Source organism: Hydra vulgaris, chromosome 11 (assembly GCF_038396675.1).
Source record: "Hydra vulgaris chromosome 11, alternate assembly HydraT2T_AEP".
Taxonomy (NCBI): Eukaryota; Metazoa; Cnidaria; class Hydrozoa; order Anthoathecata; family Hydridae; genus Hydra; species Hydra vulgaris.
The window spans coordinates 26053612-26073276 of NC_088930.1; the positions used below are offsets into that span (position 1 = coordinate 26053612).

At 29.0% G+C, this 19665-nt stretch overlaps 1 protein-coding gene across 1 annotated transcript; it reads right to left on the bottom strand.

The window, feature by feature from the left end:
* Nucleotides 1-3685: 3685 nt before the first annotated feature.
* LOC136086946 (uncharacterized) lies at nucleotides 3686-4153 on the bottom strand. Its single transcript, XM_065809448.1, has one exon. The coding sequence runs from the start codon at nucleotides 4151-4153 to the stop codon at nucleotides 3686-3688; it is 468 nt and encodes a 155-aa protein (XP_065665520.1).
* Between the last annotated feature and the right edge of the window lie 15512 nt (nucleotides 4154-19665).

Genomic DNA, 19665 nt, shown 5'->3' on the forward strand with positions numbered 1-19665 from the left:
TGCATTTTTGCTTTTACTCGTAAATGTAACTTACTTTTAATGGTCGTGTAAAGTACATTACTTTGAAAAGTAATTTTGGTTATAATTATGTAAAAAACTTACATCAAAATATAATTTACTTTTTAAACGTAAAAAGGTTATTTATGAAGTAAACTTACAAAGTAAAATAAAACTACATCGTATCAACAAATTACTTTTACGAGTAAAAGTAACGAATTAGCAAAAACAGCTTACATAAAAGTAATTTTAAAAAAATTGTTGTTTACATTTACAAATAAAAGTAATTTTTTTCTTTGAATTTTTATACTTTACTTTGTAAGTAAAATGTAAGTTATATTATTTACTTTCTCAAAGAACAGTCATTTCACGTTGATTTAACATACATTTTAGGATAGGTAGCGTATTTAAATCCATTGCTTGTTTGAGGGCACTTCTGGGTAATACTTCAGGTAATACTCTGATGTATGTGCGCAGTGTTTGTAGTGGGGCATCTGGAAAGGATTTTTTTTCAAGTATATCATAAAGGATAGTTTATTATAATTAAGGGCAAATGTAGTCAACATGCGGGTATACCCGCATGTTGAACATATTAGTAATTATAAAAAGAAGATAGAGTTCCATTGGTGAAATAACATTCACATTGAGCATTTAGTCAAACATTTTGATAAACGGTGAAAGGGTTACATTTTCAAAATCTTTAGCAAAGTTTAAAGATTTCGCAAATGTAATCCATTTTTCTAAAGTTCTTCTGAGCTATTGTTAACAAATTCTGAAAATATTTCTTTCAATGTACCAAATGATTTTTGAGTTCCAAACTCTGATAAATTGTAGGAACCCACATTGCACAAGCCGCAGTAATACTTGTTTCAATAGCACTGAAATCCTCAAATGATATCGATCATTTTTAGATGACATGAAGCGTAAAAACGTCATATTATTTAGCTAAATAGTATTCACCAACGTTCTGAAAATTTTGTATGTTTCAGGTAGATTTTCAACAATAGTTATGAGTTGACGTTTAACACTTGTGTCTCGAGCTGTTGATCTGCCAGAATTTGACGCTTTTTAAAAAAAAACTACTTGTTAGTAAACTTGATAAATACGATTTCAAAAGTAATCCTCTGCCATCAACTCTAAGTTTGGCAAAATGGTTGTAGCTGTAATCTCTGTCCAATAAAGCACCTTAAATCCCCCGAATTTCTGCAGTAGGTAATTTAATTTTGTTTTCCATTTTTTTTTTTTTTAGTTGAGAAGTTTACAACTGAGGCTTGAAATAAATGGCTATGTGTTTCCAGCAGCATTGATTTTTTAGTAAAAAGTTTTTCAACCAATCGAGATTCTTTTTGCTTGTTGAGAGTGGTAGCAAGTTTTCTCGTTCTGGTGTAAGAAAGTTCAGTGTTTAACTGCGTGTTTAATAAGATTTGCGCTTTGTGTTGATTTCAGAGCATATTACGGACTTAATAAAATAAAAATAGATATAATGTAAGCTGCTGATTGTAGCCACTTTTCAAACTGGTATATAATGATAACTTGCTATAATGTAAGCATAAAAATATAAACAGATGTTTTCACTTCCTAATACTGTTGATTATACTTTAAATCTTTTTAAATTCAAAAAATATAATTACCTGGTTTTACTGGATATAATCTTTCTCTTTTTGCTTGATTAAACAAGGTTATTTCATTTGTTGGTAAATATTTTGCATTTATTACACCAAATGCAATTTTTAATTTCATTTTTATAGAAGCTTTATAGGAGAAATTTTTGGCATTTTTTACCTTCTCCCACTCCTTCTCGTTAATAACTTGTCAAACTTACAGAGACCCCTTATAAAATTACTTCAACATTCGATTCAACCCCCCCCCCCTCATCCTCTAAAAATCTATTTATTTTTAAATAAATTTTTCTAAAAATTAATTTATTTTAAAAGAACATTTTTACATTATATATATTTAACCACAGTTTGTTACTTATATTTTGTCAAGCTTATGTTTTTGCTAATTTATCTTTTTTTTTTTTTTTTTTTTTCATACATTTTTCTGTTCCTACAATAATATAAAAAAATTATTTCATAAAATATATATATATATATATATATATATATATATATATATATAAACAGACAGGGACTCAAAGAAGATATGGATGACCAGAGTCAACACAATCTTTTCATAGAGCCCCTATGTGAGCTTTAACAAGTGCAAAGAAAAGTTATAAAAATAAAATAAAAAAAACCAAAATTAAACAAATAACAAAACTCCGTAAAAAAAAAATTAAAGGAAAAAAGACAATAAGACGAATAAAGTCCTTTGAATATATCAAAAAAATAGGTTAAAAAACGATAGTGTATATTAAAAAAACGATAGTGTATATGTTAAATTTCAAAGCAGTCATTTGATTTCAAAATTTCTTTTTTTATATTAAACTTAAATAAATTTACTGTTTTCACCATATTGATGTGGTTATTTTTAAAACTGTTAAATATCTTAGGCCCTCGATATGTTATACTATATTCTTTGTATTTAGTTGGTTTACGAGGTAGTGTGTATGTTAGCCTCTCGTTTGATCTCAGAGAATAGTTATTGTTTTGATTTATCTTAAATTTTGTTTCAAATTTTTTCGGTCTTTTAAAGATTTTTTAAATGATAATACATAAATATCATGTGTTGAAATGTATTTATCTTGTATACATTCATCATCTTCATTTTCCTCATTAACGGCTTTGCATGCTCAAATTTTTTTTTCCGTTTATAATTCTGCAAGCATGTTTTTGTACACTAAATATCTTTTTAAGTTTAGAGGGTTGTGTGCTTGCCCACGCAATGTTACCATAATTGATATAGCTATGAATTAGGCTGAAGTATATTAATTTAAAACTTTGAATATTAATTAAAGGACTAATTCTATACATTATATAATTCTATACATCATACCAATAGTTTTTTTAATTTTTGATTCAATGTATTTTATGTTGGAAAGCCAAGATAAGTTTTCATCTACATAGACTCCAAGGTACTTTAAACATTCTTGTTTTTTAATTTGTCTACTATTTTTAGAAAGAAATGGTAATTTAAGTGGCAGGTTTTCTTCCTGCGTTTTTTTATAAAATAATGTATATTGAGTTTTGTCTATGTTTATTGAGAGTTTATTAGCTCTGAACCATTTATTTACTTTTAACAGCTCAATATTCATCTCACCATATAGCTGATTAATATCACTATTGAGCATAAACAAATTAGTGTCATTGGCATGCATAATTGAACTTAAATTTGCAGATACATTACAGAAGTCGTTTATATATATTAAAAAAAGGAGAGGGCCGAGAATTGAACCTTGTGGTACTCCACACAGAATGTTTAATGTACCAGAATCCGGATTTATCACATATTGTTTTCGGTCAGTAAGGTAGCTTTTTATCCAAGAAAATGTTTTGTTTGTTACACCATAAAATTTATTTTTTCGAAGAGTATAGAGTGGTCTACTGTGTCAAATGCTTTTGACAGATCTATAAAAATTCCTAGTGTAAACTTATTTTTTTCGAAACCGCTAGTTTTTTGGTCAACTAATTCAATAATGGCATGCTCCGTTGAAATATTCTTTTGAAACCCAAGCTGTTTAGAGTAAAAGAGATTGTTTTTTATGAAATGGACATAAATTCTGTTATACATAACGAGTTCAAATATTTTAGAAAACAGATAATACGGATATAGGTCTATAATTTGAGATTTCAGAACTACCATTGCCTTTATAGATTGGGTACACTTTAGCTACTTTTAATGTATCAGGAAATACATCTTCATTTATTGAAATTTTCATAATATGAAACAGTAGTTTCATGATATGTTTTTTATTTAAGATAACTATATTGCTGAATATTCCATCAAAACCCGGAGATTTGTTTATTTTTAAAGATGAGAAAGCCTCCTTAATTTCTTTTAACGTTAATTCACTGTCACATAAAAAATTATTATTGGTAGAATTTAAATAGGTTTTGAATGAATCAATGGGAAGTACAATTTTATTAGCTAAATTTATACCAACTTTAGTAAAGTAATTGTTAAACTCTTTTGAGATTTGTGCTGGGCAGTGAATATTATTATCATTAATAGTAATATTGAGAGGAAGTAATAAACTACTTTTATTACGACCCATTAGGTTATTAATTAAGCTCCGTGTTTTTTTTATATCAAATTTACATTCAGTAATTTTTTTCTGTAAAACTTTTATTTTTTATTTTTAAGTAAGTTTTGATAAAAATATTTATAGTTTTTATATTTGTTTTCGTTTTCAATATTTCTATTTTTGAGAAATTTTTGTTATAGAGTTTTTGTTTTTTTCTTGAACATTTAACTAGAGTTTTATTCATCCAAGGGTTGGTTAGTGTTTCTGCTTTTGTTTTTACTATTTCATAAAGAAACGTTTCTATATTTGTTTCTATATTTATCTATATTTATCTATACTATCTATATTATCTCTATTCATTTCTATATTTATCTATATTTGTTGTTATATTTATTGTTGATGACAAGACCTTATTAAACACTGAGCTTACTTATACAAGAACGAGAAAATTTGCTATAACTCTCAACAAAGCAAAAGGAATCTCAATTGGTTGAAAAACCTTTTACTAAAAATTAATGCTGCTGGAAACACATAGCCATTTATTTCAAGCCTCAGTTGTAAACTTTTCAACTAAAAAAGAAAAAACTGGAAAACAAAATTAAGTTATTTACTGCAGAAATTCGGGGATTTAAGGTGCTTTGTTGGACAGAAATTTCAGCTGCAACCATTTTACCAAACTTAGAGTTGATGGCAGAGAATTACTTTTAAAATTAAAAAAAAAAATTCAAGTTAAGTATTGATGTAAAGAGTTATATCGCTTTTTAACAGAGGAAAAGTTAAAAAATAAAAGAAAATATTTTAAAAACAAAATAGAATTTGAGATACGTCTTAATCAAGTACTGCTTTTTTAAAGATACTTTTAAAAGTTTTAATTGAAATTGTAGTTTTACTATTTATTGGGAATAATGAGTTCCACAAATGTGACCCTCGGTATGTTATTGAAAATTTGGATTGTTTTAACAAAGGTTTTGATACCTGATAATTAAGAAATGAATGCTTTGTTTGACAATTATTATCTATAATAAAGAAAAGATCTTTAAAAATATTAGGCAGCATATGATATTTTAATCTAAACATGAATTGAAACTGTCATTTCGAAAAGGACATAAGTCCTAAACTTTTAGCAGTTAGTTGTTAAAATTGAATTAAAAGTTTCTGTATGAATTATGCTTTTTTATAAAAAATAAAAAATAAAAAAATTATATACGTTCTTTATTTATCTACTTCTATGTTTAATTTTTTTAGCAACCTAGACATTATTTTAATAAAAATCATATTTTTGTTGATTTTGAAAAGTTTTAGTAAATGGACTTGTGCCCTTTTCGAAATGACAGGTTCAATTAAAGAATGCTTTAAATATTTAACTGTTAAATATTTAGTACTCCAAGCTCTCTAAGCAGTGGATTGTCACTGTTGGTTTGCAATGCTAATAAATACTGGTATATATGCCGCATATTTGTTAATATAAAACGGCATATTTGTTTTTGTTTTTCCAAGATACACATAAGTCTTGATTTATAAGTGCTTACCCATGCTTACAATAACTAATTTAGAAATGAATAAATGAAAAGTAAATAGATTTTAAACAACTTTTATCCAACATACATCTAGTTTTATACATAATTTCAATAATTTTTGAAATCTTATTTTCTATTAGATTAATGTGCTCTTTCAAACTTAATAGCTCATCAATTAAAAGGCCTAAGAATTTAACACAGACCGTTGTATTATATTATCCGTTGCAACTTGCTTTTTTCTATTGAAACATTCGGGAGTTTTAAGGGCAAGGTGTCAAATTTAAAAGATTATGAAATGAGAGAATATTTGCTTTTAGTTGTGTTCAGAGCAAGTTTTTTTACTTTAGTGTAGGTTTATCTTAAGATATAGATTGATTGCGATTTTTAAGAAAGGAACAAATCCATTTAAAATTATCATTTTTGACTCCATAACTTTTAAGTTTGTACAGAAGAATATTATGCTCCGCAGTATAAAAGGCTTTTGAATAGTCAATAAACACTCTAAGAGTATATTGGTTGTTTTCATACCAATTTAAATTTTCTTTAACTAATTTAAATACTGCATGTTCTGTCGGGTGCCCTTTTCTAAATCCGTACTGATTATTATTAGAAAAACATGGGAGTATTAAAATAGATCTATAGTTAGATAACTTTGTGATATCACCATCTTTAAATATTGGAAGCACTCTAGCTTGTTTCAAGAGGTGAGGAAAAACTTTTTTAAATCAATTTTTAAAAATAATTAAGTAAGGGGTATTCAATAATATCAAAAATTTCTTTAACAACCCTTATCCTATATCTGGGCTTTTGTTTGGTTTTATCATATTAAAAGCAAACCTAAGTTCATCAGGCGAATTCTCAAGCTCATCCATTCCGCAGTCCACTTCTTTCAGATATTATTTCAAATTTGTTTTCCTTGCAATTTTGGAATAAATTACTAATTTCCTAGCAATTTACTCCAAAAACTCCTGAATAAAAGCAATTGCTTATTTTTATTCACCCGGCCTAATGCCGTTTTGATTCAACCTTAAAACTCGCCGAAGAGGTGATCCACAATGTATGTCACGCAATATAGGTGATGGGGGTGAGGGGGAGTTTAGCGATTTTGTGACGATTTGTTATAGAGACGAGAGGGGAGGGAGGGGGGAATGAAGTTTGTGGTTTAAAAAATTTAACTGTGGCTATTCCAATTTAACATAAATTGAAATTGACTTTTGAAAAATTGATTTTAGTCAATTAATGTAGAGTCCACTACGTCTATGGCTTTATTAGTCGATGATATATATATATATATATATATATATATATATATATATATATATATATATATATATATATATATATATATATATATATATACATACATACATACATACATATATGTGTACACAAGGCCGCTGCGCGGAGAAACAAGTTGAATATATATATATATATATATATATATATATATATATATATATATATATATAAATATATATATATATATATATATATATATATATATATATATATATATATATATATATATATATGTATGTATATATATATATACACGCGGAGAAAATATATATATAAATATATATATATGTATATATATATACATATATATATATATATATATATATACATATACATATATATGTATATATACATATACATATATATGTATATATACATATACATATATATGTATATGTATATATATATATAAATGTATATATATATATATATATATATATATATATATATATATATATATATATATATATATATATATATATATATAAATATATATACATATATATTTTTTTTCAACATCGTCACTTCCAACAAGGCTGCGAGCAACCACCGTTAGATTTGGAAGTCACTGGAAGAGAGAAGATGAAGTTTATAGAGCATGATAACAATTGACAGACGGGTTAAAAGGTTGCAAATTAAATGAATCAGGAAAACAAGATGAAGGAAGCGAATTTCAAAGAACTGATGTTCGAGGAAAAAACAAGACAAATAAGAAGTTTTGGAGCACTTAGGAACAGTCACAGTGAATAACACGAGAACGAATCTTAATACATGGCACAAGAGACGCTAGCTCTTTAAAACAGCGCCCATTTTAGTATTTGTAGAAAAGTGAAAAAGAAGCAACATTATGACAATGTTATAATGGTTCGAGTTCGACTGAAAGGGCAAGTCCAACTATGTTTACAATGCCTTTTTGCACCTTTTCTAAAAGAGAAACGGGATCATTTGAAGATCCGCCCCAGATATGGCAACACAACTTCAAAAAAAGATTTAAGATTTATAGAGATGAAGAATAGAATCTGGAGTAAGAAAGTAGCGAGCATAATAAAGAAATGCATTCTTAGCAGATGCTAATCCTCGGAGATGAAGGGTATAGTACACTACTACCTAGAAGACAACTCATCGAGTACATTACCGTTCATAAATATAGGAAGAAGTGAGATCCTCTTCAAGCTAAAATGTTTTCTCCAAGTAATCAGAGAGTGTTGGCGTCTTATAAAAACAAGAATAAATGGTAGTATCATCAGCAAACAATGCCACCTTAGATGTGAGAATATTTGCAAGATCATTAATGTAAATTAAAAAGAGTATAGGGCCAAGGATAGAACCTTGTGGAACCCCTGAAGCAACAGGAAATAAAAAAAAAGAACTATCCATCGAGGACAACTTTAATAGTACGATTGGTAAGAAAGGATTCATAAATATTTGAGAAATTACCTGATAGACCGTAAGAAGAGAGCTTATGGGAAGACAAGCTTGCCAAACTTAATCAAAAGATTTAGAGATGTTGAGAGTGATAGCCTTAACCTCTCCACATTTATCTAATGCACGGTAAAACTTCTCGGTTATTACTGTTAGCAAATCAGTTGTAGAACGAGAAGATCAAAATCCATATTGATGATCAGAAAGTTATTAGATTCAAGATGAGAGATTAAGTGTTTGTTAGTTAAAAACTAACAAACCATGTTTATGATATGAAGAAGACTAATGTGACAGTATTTTGACAATTCAGGTTGACAATTCAGACTTTGACAATTCAGATTGCTCTCCAGAATTTTTTGAATTTAGATTTTTCAATTCAAACTTTGATAATTCAGATTGCTCTCCAGATTTTTTGAAAATAGGGATAACAGATGCCGCTTTCCAGCTGGCTAGAAAATAAGACTCTGATAGGCACTTGTTAAATAGTTTTGAAAGTATAAACAACAACTTCGGAGAACACTTTTGCATGATTATAACAGATATGTTATCCGAGCCATAAGCTGTAGAAGAGTTTAAATAGGAAATCACTTTATATACAGAAGCTGGAGTGATACAAATGTCAAGCAATGGATCAACCTGCTAGTCGACAATATCAGGTAGAACGCAACTAGTGGAGTCAAGAGATGATATTGGTGAAAAGTTATAAGCAAGTCTTTAAGAATAAGAGGAAGATAACCATTAACACTAAGATCACATGATGAGAATGCCGAACTCAAAAAAATCTCACAAAGAGCAAGTAGGTCTGGTGAAGTTTGCAAGAGATAAGACTCAATAGAAGAAAAGTTACTTCAAACACCACAAATATTAGTGAGTGATAGATTTAAGGAACTTGGTGATGACGATGGTTTTTTGTGTTTTATAGCTTTTGGTGCTTAGTAATTTTTTAATTTTTTAATTTTAATTTTTTTAATTTTTTTTTTAATTTTAACCCTGATGTACTTATAATCTTCTTGACTCAATGCATAGATGGAGAAGGCGTGCCAGGCTGATCAACAGAAAAAATCTGTTAACCGCTTAAGTTTTTGTATAGGAGGCTTTTTACAAGACAGTAGCCGGATGCATTTAACGTCTGCCCAAGACGAGTATTTTTATCAAGACACTATCTCTAGCCTTTACTCAATTAAGAGCCCCGAGACAGGGGGTGTTTTAAAACGGAGTTGGACTTTGCTTAAAATAGCGTATCCTACAAGGCAGCAGAACATGAAGCAGGTTGTACTGGGTTCCATGTCACCATTAGCAGAAAAACCTGACCTGAAAAATATAGCCGATATATCATCAATTAAAAAATAATTAACAACAATGTTGTTTTATTAGTATTAATTTTATTTTGTGTTTATTTCGTATTAATTTTTTTTTTATGTTTTATTAGTTTTATAGTATTAAACAAAAGTAAAGCTATAATGATTATTAAACAACAATAATAGTTAATACACATTAGTACTAAATATTATGTTAATATAACCTGCACCGCGACACTAACATATTGCTAAAAAAGTTATTTAATTAATAAGACTGCCCAACAGTGATTTTGTATAGGAACCAAAATTAGTTTTTTCTTATGCATTTTCATCTGCTGAATTCGAAAATGACATTAAAAATGACATATTAGCTCTAATTTAGGAAATAAAAGCAAAAGTTTCTTTCAAGGCAAGGGTTAAATTAAGTGATCGCGAAATGAAAAATCCGGAAAAATATCTGGTCTTCAAAATTTTAGTTTATGCAAAATCGTGCACTTCGTTTTCAAGGGGCGAATCAACTTAAATTTGTTAGCGAAAATGTTATAAAGTATAAAATAACAAACTTATGACTACAAAAGTAATAACACTCTAGTAACTAACTTCATATAAAAGTAATAACACTATATAAGTGTAACACTTTTAGAACGCACTTATAACTTTTATAATTCATTCTTAGTTCAAACAACATAAGTAATCCCAAATTTTAATTGAAGTAGAAAAGCATCTAGAAAAATAGAGTGGATATTTAAATAATATTTATGACGTATTAAAGAACTTAAACAACTTTATAAAAACGTACTTTATAAAAAGTTAAGCATTACGAAAAAAGCTTCTAATGGTCCGTAAAAGCGCGCGTTAATTTTAAAATCAACCAAAAAAAACTTTTTATTGGTTGATTCATAAATTTTTTTTTTTACGGACTGTTCGTAACGTTTCATAATGCTAAACCCTTTTATAAAGTATGTTTTTATAAAGTTGTTTAAGTGTATTGTAGAAGTTCATGAAGTTTTTAATAATATTTGATTATCCACTTCATTTTTTCAGATGTTTATTACAATTTGTAATCGTAAGTTTATTGTTTTGTTTTGTTTTGTTTTTTATAACTTTTTCGCTAACATATAATAATTCACTCCTTAAAAACAAAGAAAAACGGCTTTGCATAAACTAAAATTTTAAAGACCAGATATTTTTCCAGATTTTGTAAATCACGATTCAACCTTTGCAAGGGTAGAAATTTTCTTTTTTGTTTTAAAAAAAAATTTTGCTTTTGACTATACATAATGTTTTGTTCATGTTTAAAACTTGTGATATTAGTTATGTGTGTTTGCTAAAGTTTCTGGTCTAATCTATTCTTAGTTTTTTTTTTTTATTTACTAGTGTAAAATTTTACAAATCAACATGCCAAAGAAATGTGTAAATTTAGTGGACAATTTTTGTTACATTTGTGGTGAAATAACATTTTCCTTACAGAAAAGAACTATGACACCTTTTGTGCAGACTGCTTACCAGCATTACTTCGATATGAAGGTAGGGACCAGGATAAATCATGGGCTCCACATATATGCTGTAGCTCTTGTTCGGTTACACTACGAGAATGGTTAAAAAATAAAAAAAGATCTTTGGCTTTTGCTGTTTTTATGGTATGGAGAGAGCCTAAAAACCATACAGATGACTGCTATTTCTATTTGACCCCACCCATTAAAGCAGGTTTGTCAATGAAAAAAGTAGGAACAATTAAATATCCGAATCTTCCATCTGCCATTAGACCTATTCCACATTCAGATAGTTTACCAGTTCCTACTCCACCACAAAGTTGTGAGTTAGAAGCAGAAAATTAAGTAGAAATAAAAGAAAACAAGCCTTCCACATCAAATGATCCTGATTTTGTGTTAACAGATGTTGTGCCACACAGATTGAGTCAAGCAGAATTAAATCTTGTTCGAGATCTGGACTTGTCACAGGAAAAGGCAGAACTTCTAGGGTCAAGACTAAAGCAGTGGAATCTTCTCCAACTTGATGTCAAGGTTTCACATTACAGAAAACCGCAGCAAAATCTGCTTTCTTTTTTTGAGAAAAAAAATAATCTTGTTGTTTGCATTGATGTTTTTGGATTAATGCATTGTCTTAATTTGAACTATGATCCAATTGAATGGAGATTATTCATAGACTCATCTAAGCTAAGCTTGAAAGCTGTATTACTGCACAATGGAAACCGTCTTCCTTCTGTTCCTATTGGCCATGCAGTTCACATGAAAGAGACTTATATAAACATGAAAATTCTCCTCAACTCAATTACAATAAACACAAATGGAAAATTTGTAGTGATCTAAAAGTCATTACTATACTTTTATGAATGCAATTAGGGTATAATAAATACTGCTGCTTTTTGTGTATGTGGGACAGTAGAGACAGAAGTTCACATTATATAAAAGAAGACTGGTCTGCAAGAAATCTTAACACAGAAGAAAAAAATGTTATTGCTGAACCACTTGTGGATCCAAAAGATGTACTTCTTCCACCATTACATAGTTAAGTTGGGTAAGATGAAAAATTTTGTCAAAGGTATGAACAAAGAAGGACAGGCTTTTAGACAGTGATGGGCACAAACTTTTTTATTATAGTTTAACTAAACTACTAACTAAAACTAAAAAAAGTAGTTAAACTTTTAGTTACACACTTTTTATAAAAAGTAGTTAACTTAAACTAATTAGAAATAGTTAACTAAAATTTAACTTTTTTGTGCACGAACCAATTTACTTAATCTGATGTGATCGAGAAAATTTGTTGATGAATTTATGTTTCCGCTCACCGTTTTATTGATACAGTATCGACAACTAGCCCTAAAAATTTTTTCATCAGGTTTATCACTTATTAGTTTAACATCTTTGTAGCACATGTTCACAAGTAAGCTGTTCATGTTATCAATAACAACAACAGATTATTAGATTAACAGTTTGAATTTATGATATTAGCAGACCAAGCGGAAATGATGTTGAAAAGTCCAGTTCATGCACTAAATAAATAAATACATAAAAATAGTAATAACAGAATCCTTGGAGTTCTTGGTCAGGTGAGTGGTGCATAGAAATAGAACGATTTGTTTGGCGATATTTAAAAAATTTAGATAAACTTTTTCAACTAAACTAGGAAAAAAGTTAGTTAAACTAAAAGTTTAACTTAAATAAAAAAATTTAGTTTAACTATTGCATTTAACTAAAAAAAAGTAGTTTAACTAAAAGCTAACTAAAAAATTAGTTAACTATGCCCATCACTGCTTTTAGATATTTAAGAAATAAGTTTCCAAAAATAAGTGATGCAAAAGTTAAAGAGGGTATTTTTGTTGGGCCACAAATACGTCATCTTATGAAGGATCCTGCATTTGACGAAGTTTTGAAGGGGCCAGAAAAGGAAACTTGGGAAGCTCTTAAAGAAGTGATTTGTGTATTTTTAGGCAACAAACGAGATTATAACTACATTCAATTGGTAGCAGTACTTCTGCAAAAATACCATCAACTTGAATGTAACATGTCCCTCAAGATTCACTTCCTCCACTCACATCTAGACTTCTCCCCCCCCCCCCCCATTGTGGAGCTGTTAGTGATGAACATGGGGAAAGGTTTCACCAAGTTATTTCTGTAATGGAAAAAAGATATCAGGGTTGTTGGAATGAGGCCATGCTTGCAGATTACTGTTGGTTTGTGTGTAGGGAAGCTCCAGAACTAGTCTACAAAAGCAAAGCAAAAAGATCACGATTTTGTGACGATACCCCATAATCATCTTTAACCCTATTAACTTGATGATCATGATTTCTTTGTTTAAAACTATTAGAATATATCTGCAATAAAAAAAACCAAATGTACTTTATGTTATTAGAATATGTAAATTATATGTCATATTTCTCTGTTGCAAATTAACTAAAATAAAAATTTACTGCTGTTGTTTATCTTTGTTGAGAATTGTATATCTCAGAAACTAGAGCTAATAAAAAATTTTCGTTGTCATTTTCTTTTTTCTCAGCCCAAAATTAGTTTAATTTGAATAAAATAGCTAAAGATACAAAAAAAAAATATTTTTTTGTTGCCCAGTGTAATTTATCAAAAATAGAATATATCTTCTGAAGTTTTTTGTCCGTTTAGTCTCTGTTAATTCATACAACTTTATATAGAATTATCGGAGTGCAAAATAAGAATGTATATACACTCTGATTCCCTATCTTAGTCAGTCGATGTATGTAACTAGATAGCGACTACAACCATATCAGTCAATTTATGTATGTATTGATTATTATTATTGTGTGAAACTTAACAAAATTCAAATAATAACTTATAGTTGAACAACGTTATTAGTTAAAACATAAAACAACTTTTAAATAAAACATCAAAATCCAAAATTAGTTCCCGACACGGGGGAATGGAACCCTCATCCTTAATAGCTGCTCCTCAAAAAATGCAACTATGAAATAGCGTACATTATAACAAGTCAATTCACCGCGTGGGCAACGTCATTGACTGAAGGCGAACACTTTGTATTTCCTATATACATTACAGGTTTATTATGAAATTATTTAGTCAGTACACGAATATCTGATAAAAGTAAAAGCGCTGTGAACGCATTAAATGTGATGAAATAAATTAGCAGAGGTAAAGAAAGATTTATTTTGATATTTTGACATGAAATTCTGTAGGAACGTAACAGATAAAAAAAAGTTCTACTCATCGTGCAGGAAATGAATGTTAAAATAGTCATTATAGAATTGTAAAATGGAAACAGTCGCTATATGAAACTGTATGCTGACAACAGTAAAATTATTGGCATAATTGAAAATGAGTTGGACAACATCACTCTCCAAGCTAACATTGACAGAGCAGTAGAATGGTCACATATTTGGTTCAAGCATTTATGGCGAACACTTTATCTCATTTAACTTAGCCGCGACCTTGAGATTGCTGCGCAAGCCTGGTCACCGCATGTATAGTCCAACATTTTTATCCTCGAGCAAGTCCAACATCAAGCAACATACAATATCATCTATAAAACACCTATCCGATGAAAATCGGCTCTAATAGCTTGGTCTAACAACACTTAAAAAATACACCGTAAAAGAGCAGACCTTATTGAGCAATTTAATATCACGCGTCAACTTGAATTTGTCAGTTTTTTTATCCCGCAAAAACTTTCAAACAATAAAACCAAGTATATTTTGAGAAGACATAACCAAAAACTAGAACGCCAGCTTGTACAAAATTGTAGAGAACCACATAACTTTTTTTTAAATAGAGTTGTTGTTATGGAATGCGCTTTCCCAAGCAGCAGTGAACGCTTTATCAATCAATGCTTTTAAAGACAGGATAACAAAGTAACTTTTACCGGCACAATTGTTGCTTTGTCTGTAGCATCTGTGTTTTTATTTTCTTCTGCATAGTGGGGCCTGGTGAAGAACCTCTTCATCAAACTATAAATAGGTTTATTGTATTTGTTTTTATTTTGATCTCTGAATTAAAGAAAAAAATATTAAGGTAAATACAAGAATGTTCCATGACGTCAAGTGGTTTAGGGTAATTGGTTTTTAATCAATAATTATTGGTAATACGGTTCTTATAACATGAACAAGAAAGTTATCATCTTTTGTTTTTGGTTCAATTGAATGTCTAGCTTGGCACGATAACGTTCTTTCTTTTTTTTTTTTCAACGTTTATACATCTTTACCTAGACTGGCAGCCATTTTGGAAATCTTAAAGCAGTTATATTAACCACGAGGTGTTATACGAGTTCCTTTGCAACGTTTTTAACCAATGGCTGACATCTAAAAATATTTAAAAACAAGTAGTTGTGTGGTCAGATGCAACTCCTATGTTACAAAACAAACTTTCGCTATTCTTTTTCTCCCGAATTACTCAAAATCAATGATTGAGGTACTTTCAAGAAATGCGAATTACATTCATTTTGTCCTGATGCTATTGATTACACAAAGTTAGCCTTACATGAGGGACATGCTGGGGATGAGCGCCTTTTTTTTTGGGGGGGGGGGGCAACATGGTGGTTTTGTTGAAGCTTTAACCCTATGTAGAACCAATATTATATTTGAAGGAAAATACTCAGACTAAGTAAGAAACTATCTCTTCAAATAGACATCCTGTCAAAAAAAAATCTCATCAAATAGTTTTCAATAAATACATTTTGTAAACAGAATATAGTATTGGGACAAATTATATACTTAGTTAAATTTTGAACAACTTTCTGCAATTATATGTTCTCAACTTTCTTCAATTATATAGCCTCTGCTAAGAGTACTATTTAGAATATTTAAACAGAATTTAAAAAAAAATGCGATGACTTTGTGTTGGATTGTCCCATATTTGACATGCTTAAAACAAACAAACGAAGAATTTATTTTGATTTTGCGTTTGATCGAAACAAACGATTGGAGACACAAACCGGCACATCAACAAATCAAAGTTCTCCCAAGAGCCAACCCTCTACTAGTGGAATTTATTACCATTCTTCTTTTTCTGATAATTCAACAATAATAATAATATCTTCTTTGTCTGGGGCAGCTTTCAAACAAAAGAGATCCACTATTAGTCCTGTCATGATCAACCGTAGATGTTTTCCTTCGCCCAAAAAAGCTGTAGGTTAATCATGGGGATTTTTTAATTTTATTTTACTATTGATCCTATACTATTTTGAACTCAGTGGTGTAGTCATAAATTTGTTTTCTTTATTGTACTATTCTATACTGCTCTTTGTTAAAGTTTGCACTGTTACGCAAAAACTTCAATGAGCATCTGTTGTGACGTCAGATCAAGTTGAATCCATTCTGGTGGAAGTAAAAGAGAAAAAGAAGCAGCAAGAGCGAGCAAAAGTTTAGAGAACAAACTCTTAATAACTAGCATAGAAGTTAAAAACCTCAGTCAAAAAGAAAGTGGCGTATGCTTAGCCCAATTCAAATCGTAACCAATGCAAACAAAAGAAAGCAAGCTTCTAATTCAGGTTACAACAATATCAAAGTGACTACTCTATGGCCCAGCTGTTGTTTTATTAAATTAATAAAAATTAGATAAAAACATTTCTACATTTTATCTATAAACATCATTTTCTCTCATTTTTTTAGATTCCATGCAAAAATGATTTATAACAAAAGTGAAAAAAAATGTATATAAAACTTGATCCTTCAACAATAATTTAGACTTGAAAAGTTTTTTTGACTTGAAAATAAATCTTTATCATTAAGAAAAAGAAATATTAATAAAAAATTTTTTTTGTGACGAACACTAGCATAAGTAAAAATTCCCAGATGGCGAATATCGCCAGTGTTTGCCGTTTGGCTCTTTTTGAGGCTATAGCCCATGTTATTATCGAAGGTCATTTATTCTATGGGCATCGTAAAGACCAACTCTTGACTTAAAGGCTAAGACTAAAAGATTTATAGTTTATGAAAATATGAGCGAGAAATGAATATTTATATTGGATATAAATGAACTTTGTAAGTCAAAAAAAGTGGCGAACACAAGGCATTTTACTCTATCCATATCTGAAAATTATATTGAAAAAAAAAATTTTTCTGCCTATGACTCAAGTCGATTTGGTTTGTTTATCTCCGCTAGCTTGCGCATGTCACTTAATAGGCGTGCGTAAAGTTTTTGTCGTCGTGTATTTGTAAATTTTTAGTTAACTTTGAAACGTACCTTGGCGAACAAAAAATAATATATATCTTCTGTATGGTTTTGTGCACTTTTAAATAATATTTGCAATACTTGGATCACTGAAAAATGACAGAAACTTGAATTTTTTGTTAAGAAAAAAAAAAAACTTGCCAATAGTCTCACATTTTAGCATCATATAAATTAGAATCAAATCAAATGATCAAAATGTCTTAACTTACGGATGTTACAGTGTTCCCAAAACCAATTGAAAGGCAAGAAGTTTCAACTTGTCTGAAAGTGTTTTGCGAAGAAACAGTTTGCGCTTGAAAATGTCACCCTGAGTTAAAATATGTTGATGATAGTATTTCTTTTCTTTCAATAATAATTGATCTTTAGAGAAGTGTTGATGTTTATAGCCTTTATGCAGATGCACATAGGTGTGATCCAAATAAAAACACCCACTTCATTTAAGTAAAAATCACATCTTTGACATACTTGTAAAAGATGTGATTTTTACTTAAATGAAGAAAAATGCTAGATATTTGATAATTTACAAGAAATAGAAAGTATATTATAAATGGATGTAAAAGTGACTCTGACTTGCATAGCTGGTTACATATTGTCCGAAATGATAAGGATTTAGAAGACTCACAGAAATTTTGAGATTTTACTGAGGAAATCAATTGTGGAGGATTAAGTGTGTCTGGTAATTTATTATGTCAATAGGTAATATATTGTTATATTATGTTTTGTGAAGTGACTGATAATACATGCATATCTTCTTTGTACAATCTAATGATTTTTGTATCAGAATTCTATCAAATAATATGAGCAGAAACCATGGTGTTATACTTTCAAATATTTTCTTTAAAAGATATTGAACTTTGTATTCTCCAAGGTCTGAAAAAGAATCAAAACAAATTTAACAGTTCAAATTAACAGAAAACAGTTGCTTTTGACTTTTGTTATTTAACACTAAGTTTTAAAAGTTTTTAAATAATTATACTGCATATAGTTATCAAAATAAAAGAAGAAAGTTGTAGCATTTTTTTATTTTTTTATTTTTTAATATTTTTAGTACATTTTGTTGTTTAGTTTTATTTCTTCCTTAAAAATTAATTTTCATGTTTAATTCAGGTTATTTTTTCTGCGTTTTTTGTTTAAAAAAATTTGCTTCCAGTTTATAACGTTGTCCATAGGCCTGTTATAAAGTACGTCATGTATTATGATCATCCACGAGTCTAGGCCAACATGTAGTTCAAGAACAAAATCTAAACATTTTTTGCGTAGAAATAATATATTTTTTAAATCCCATTCTACAGTTTATAAATGGCGTGTGTTTGGTTGAACGTGCAACGATTGTTAACGGGAAATAAGCTTATCTAAAGCGTACGATATCTAGGTGAATGTTACCACAGCGGTTGGAATTTTTTTGGGACGATAACTTTTGATTTTATTGCTTAATTTATCAAAATGGCGTCCGGGAGAAAACCAACTAACTATTTTAAATACATCATTTTGTTAAGCAAGATTCCTTTTAATTATACGCTCACCAAAATTCACCAAGTTTCTTATTTATTGGTAGTCTTCTTGTGTATTTGGTTTTTCGTTTTCTTAAACTTTTTTTTTTTTTTTTTACATTATAAATAAGCATTTCGTTACAATATTTAAAATACAAATACATAATAATATATATATTAAAAAAAAATACATAGATTTAAGTAATAACTAAACAGAAAGTGTCAATTGGACATGGTTGACCTGTTTGTTCATACCAGGTTTTAACCATTCTATAAATATGCTTTCTTTAAGTTTTAATTGGTAGTTAGTAGTTTCGCCTATATAACAGGAGTTACATCCTGCAGGATGTAACTCCTGTTCTATAAGCGAAACTACTCGCCATCTCAAGACAAGAATAACTGAACATTATAAGAGAGACAAAAAATCACATATCTATAAACATCTCCATGGTAATGAAAATTGTTTTATGCTATTAAATGAAAAGTGTTTTTCCGTTTTAGATTCAGCATCTAATAAGTTCGAATTAAAACTTAAAGAAAGCATGTTTATAGAATGGTTAAAACCTGGTATGAACAAACAGGTCAGCCATGTCCAATTGATACTTTCTGTTTACTTATTACTTAAATCTATGTATTTTTTTTTTATTAACCTATTCTTTCGTCACTTCCTATTTGTTTTTTAGTATGACTTGTTATTCTTATAATAGTTTTTGTTATATTTTTGTAGTTAAGTTAATAGTTTGTACACAGATAATTACATTTTGTATTGGTATTAAAAAATCACCTATATAGGTATTTAAACAAATTTAAAAATTAAACTTCAACTGAAGATGGCTATTGCTA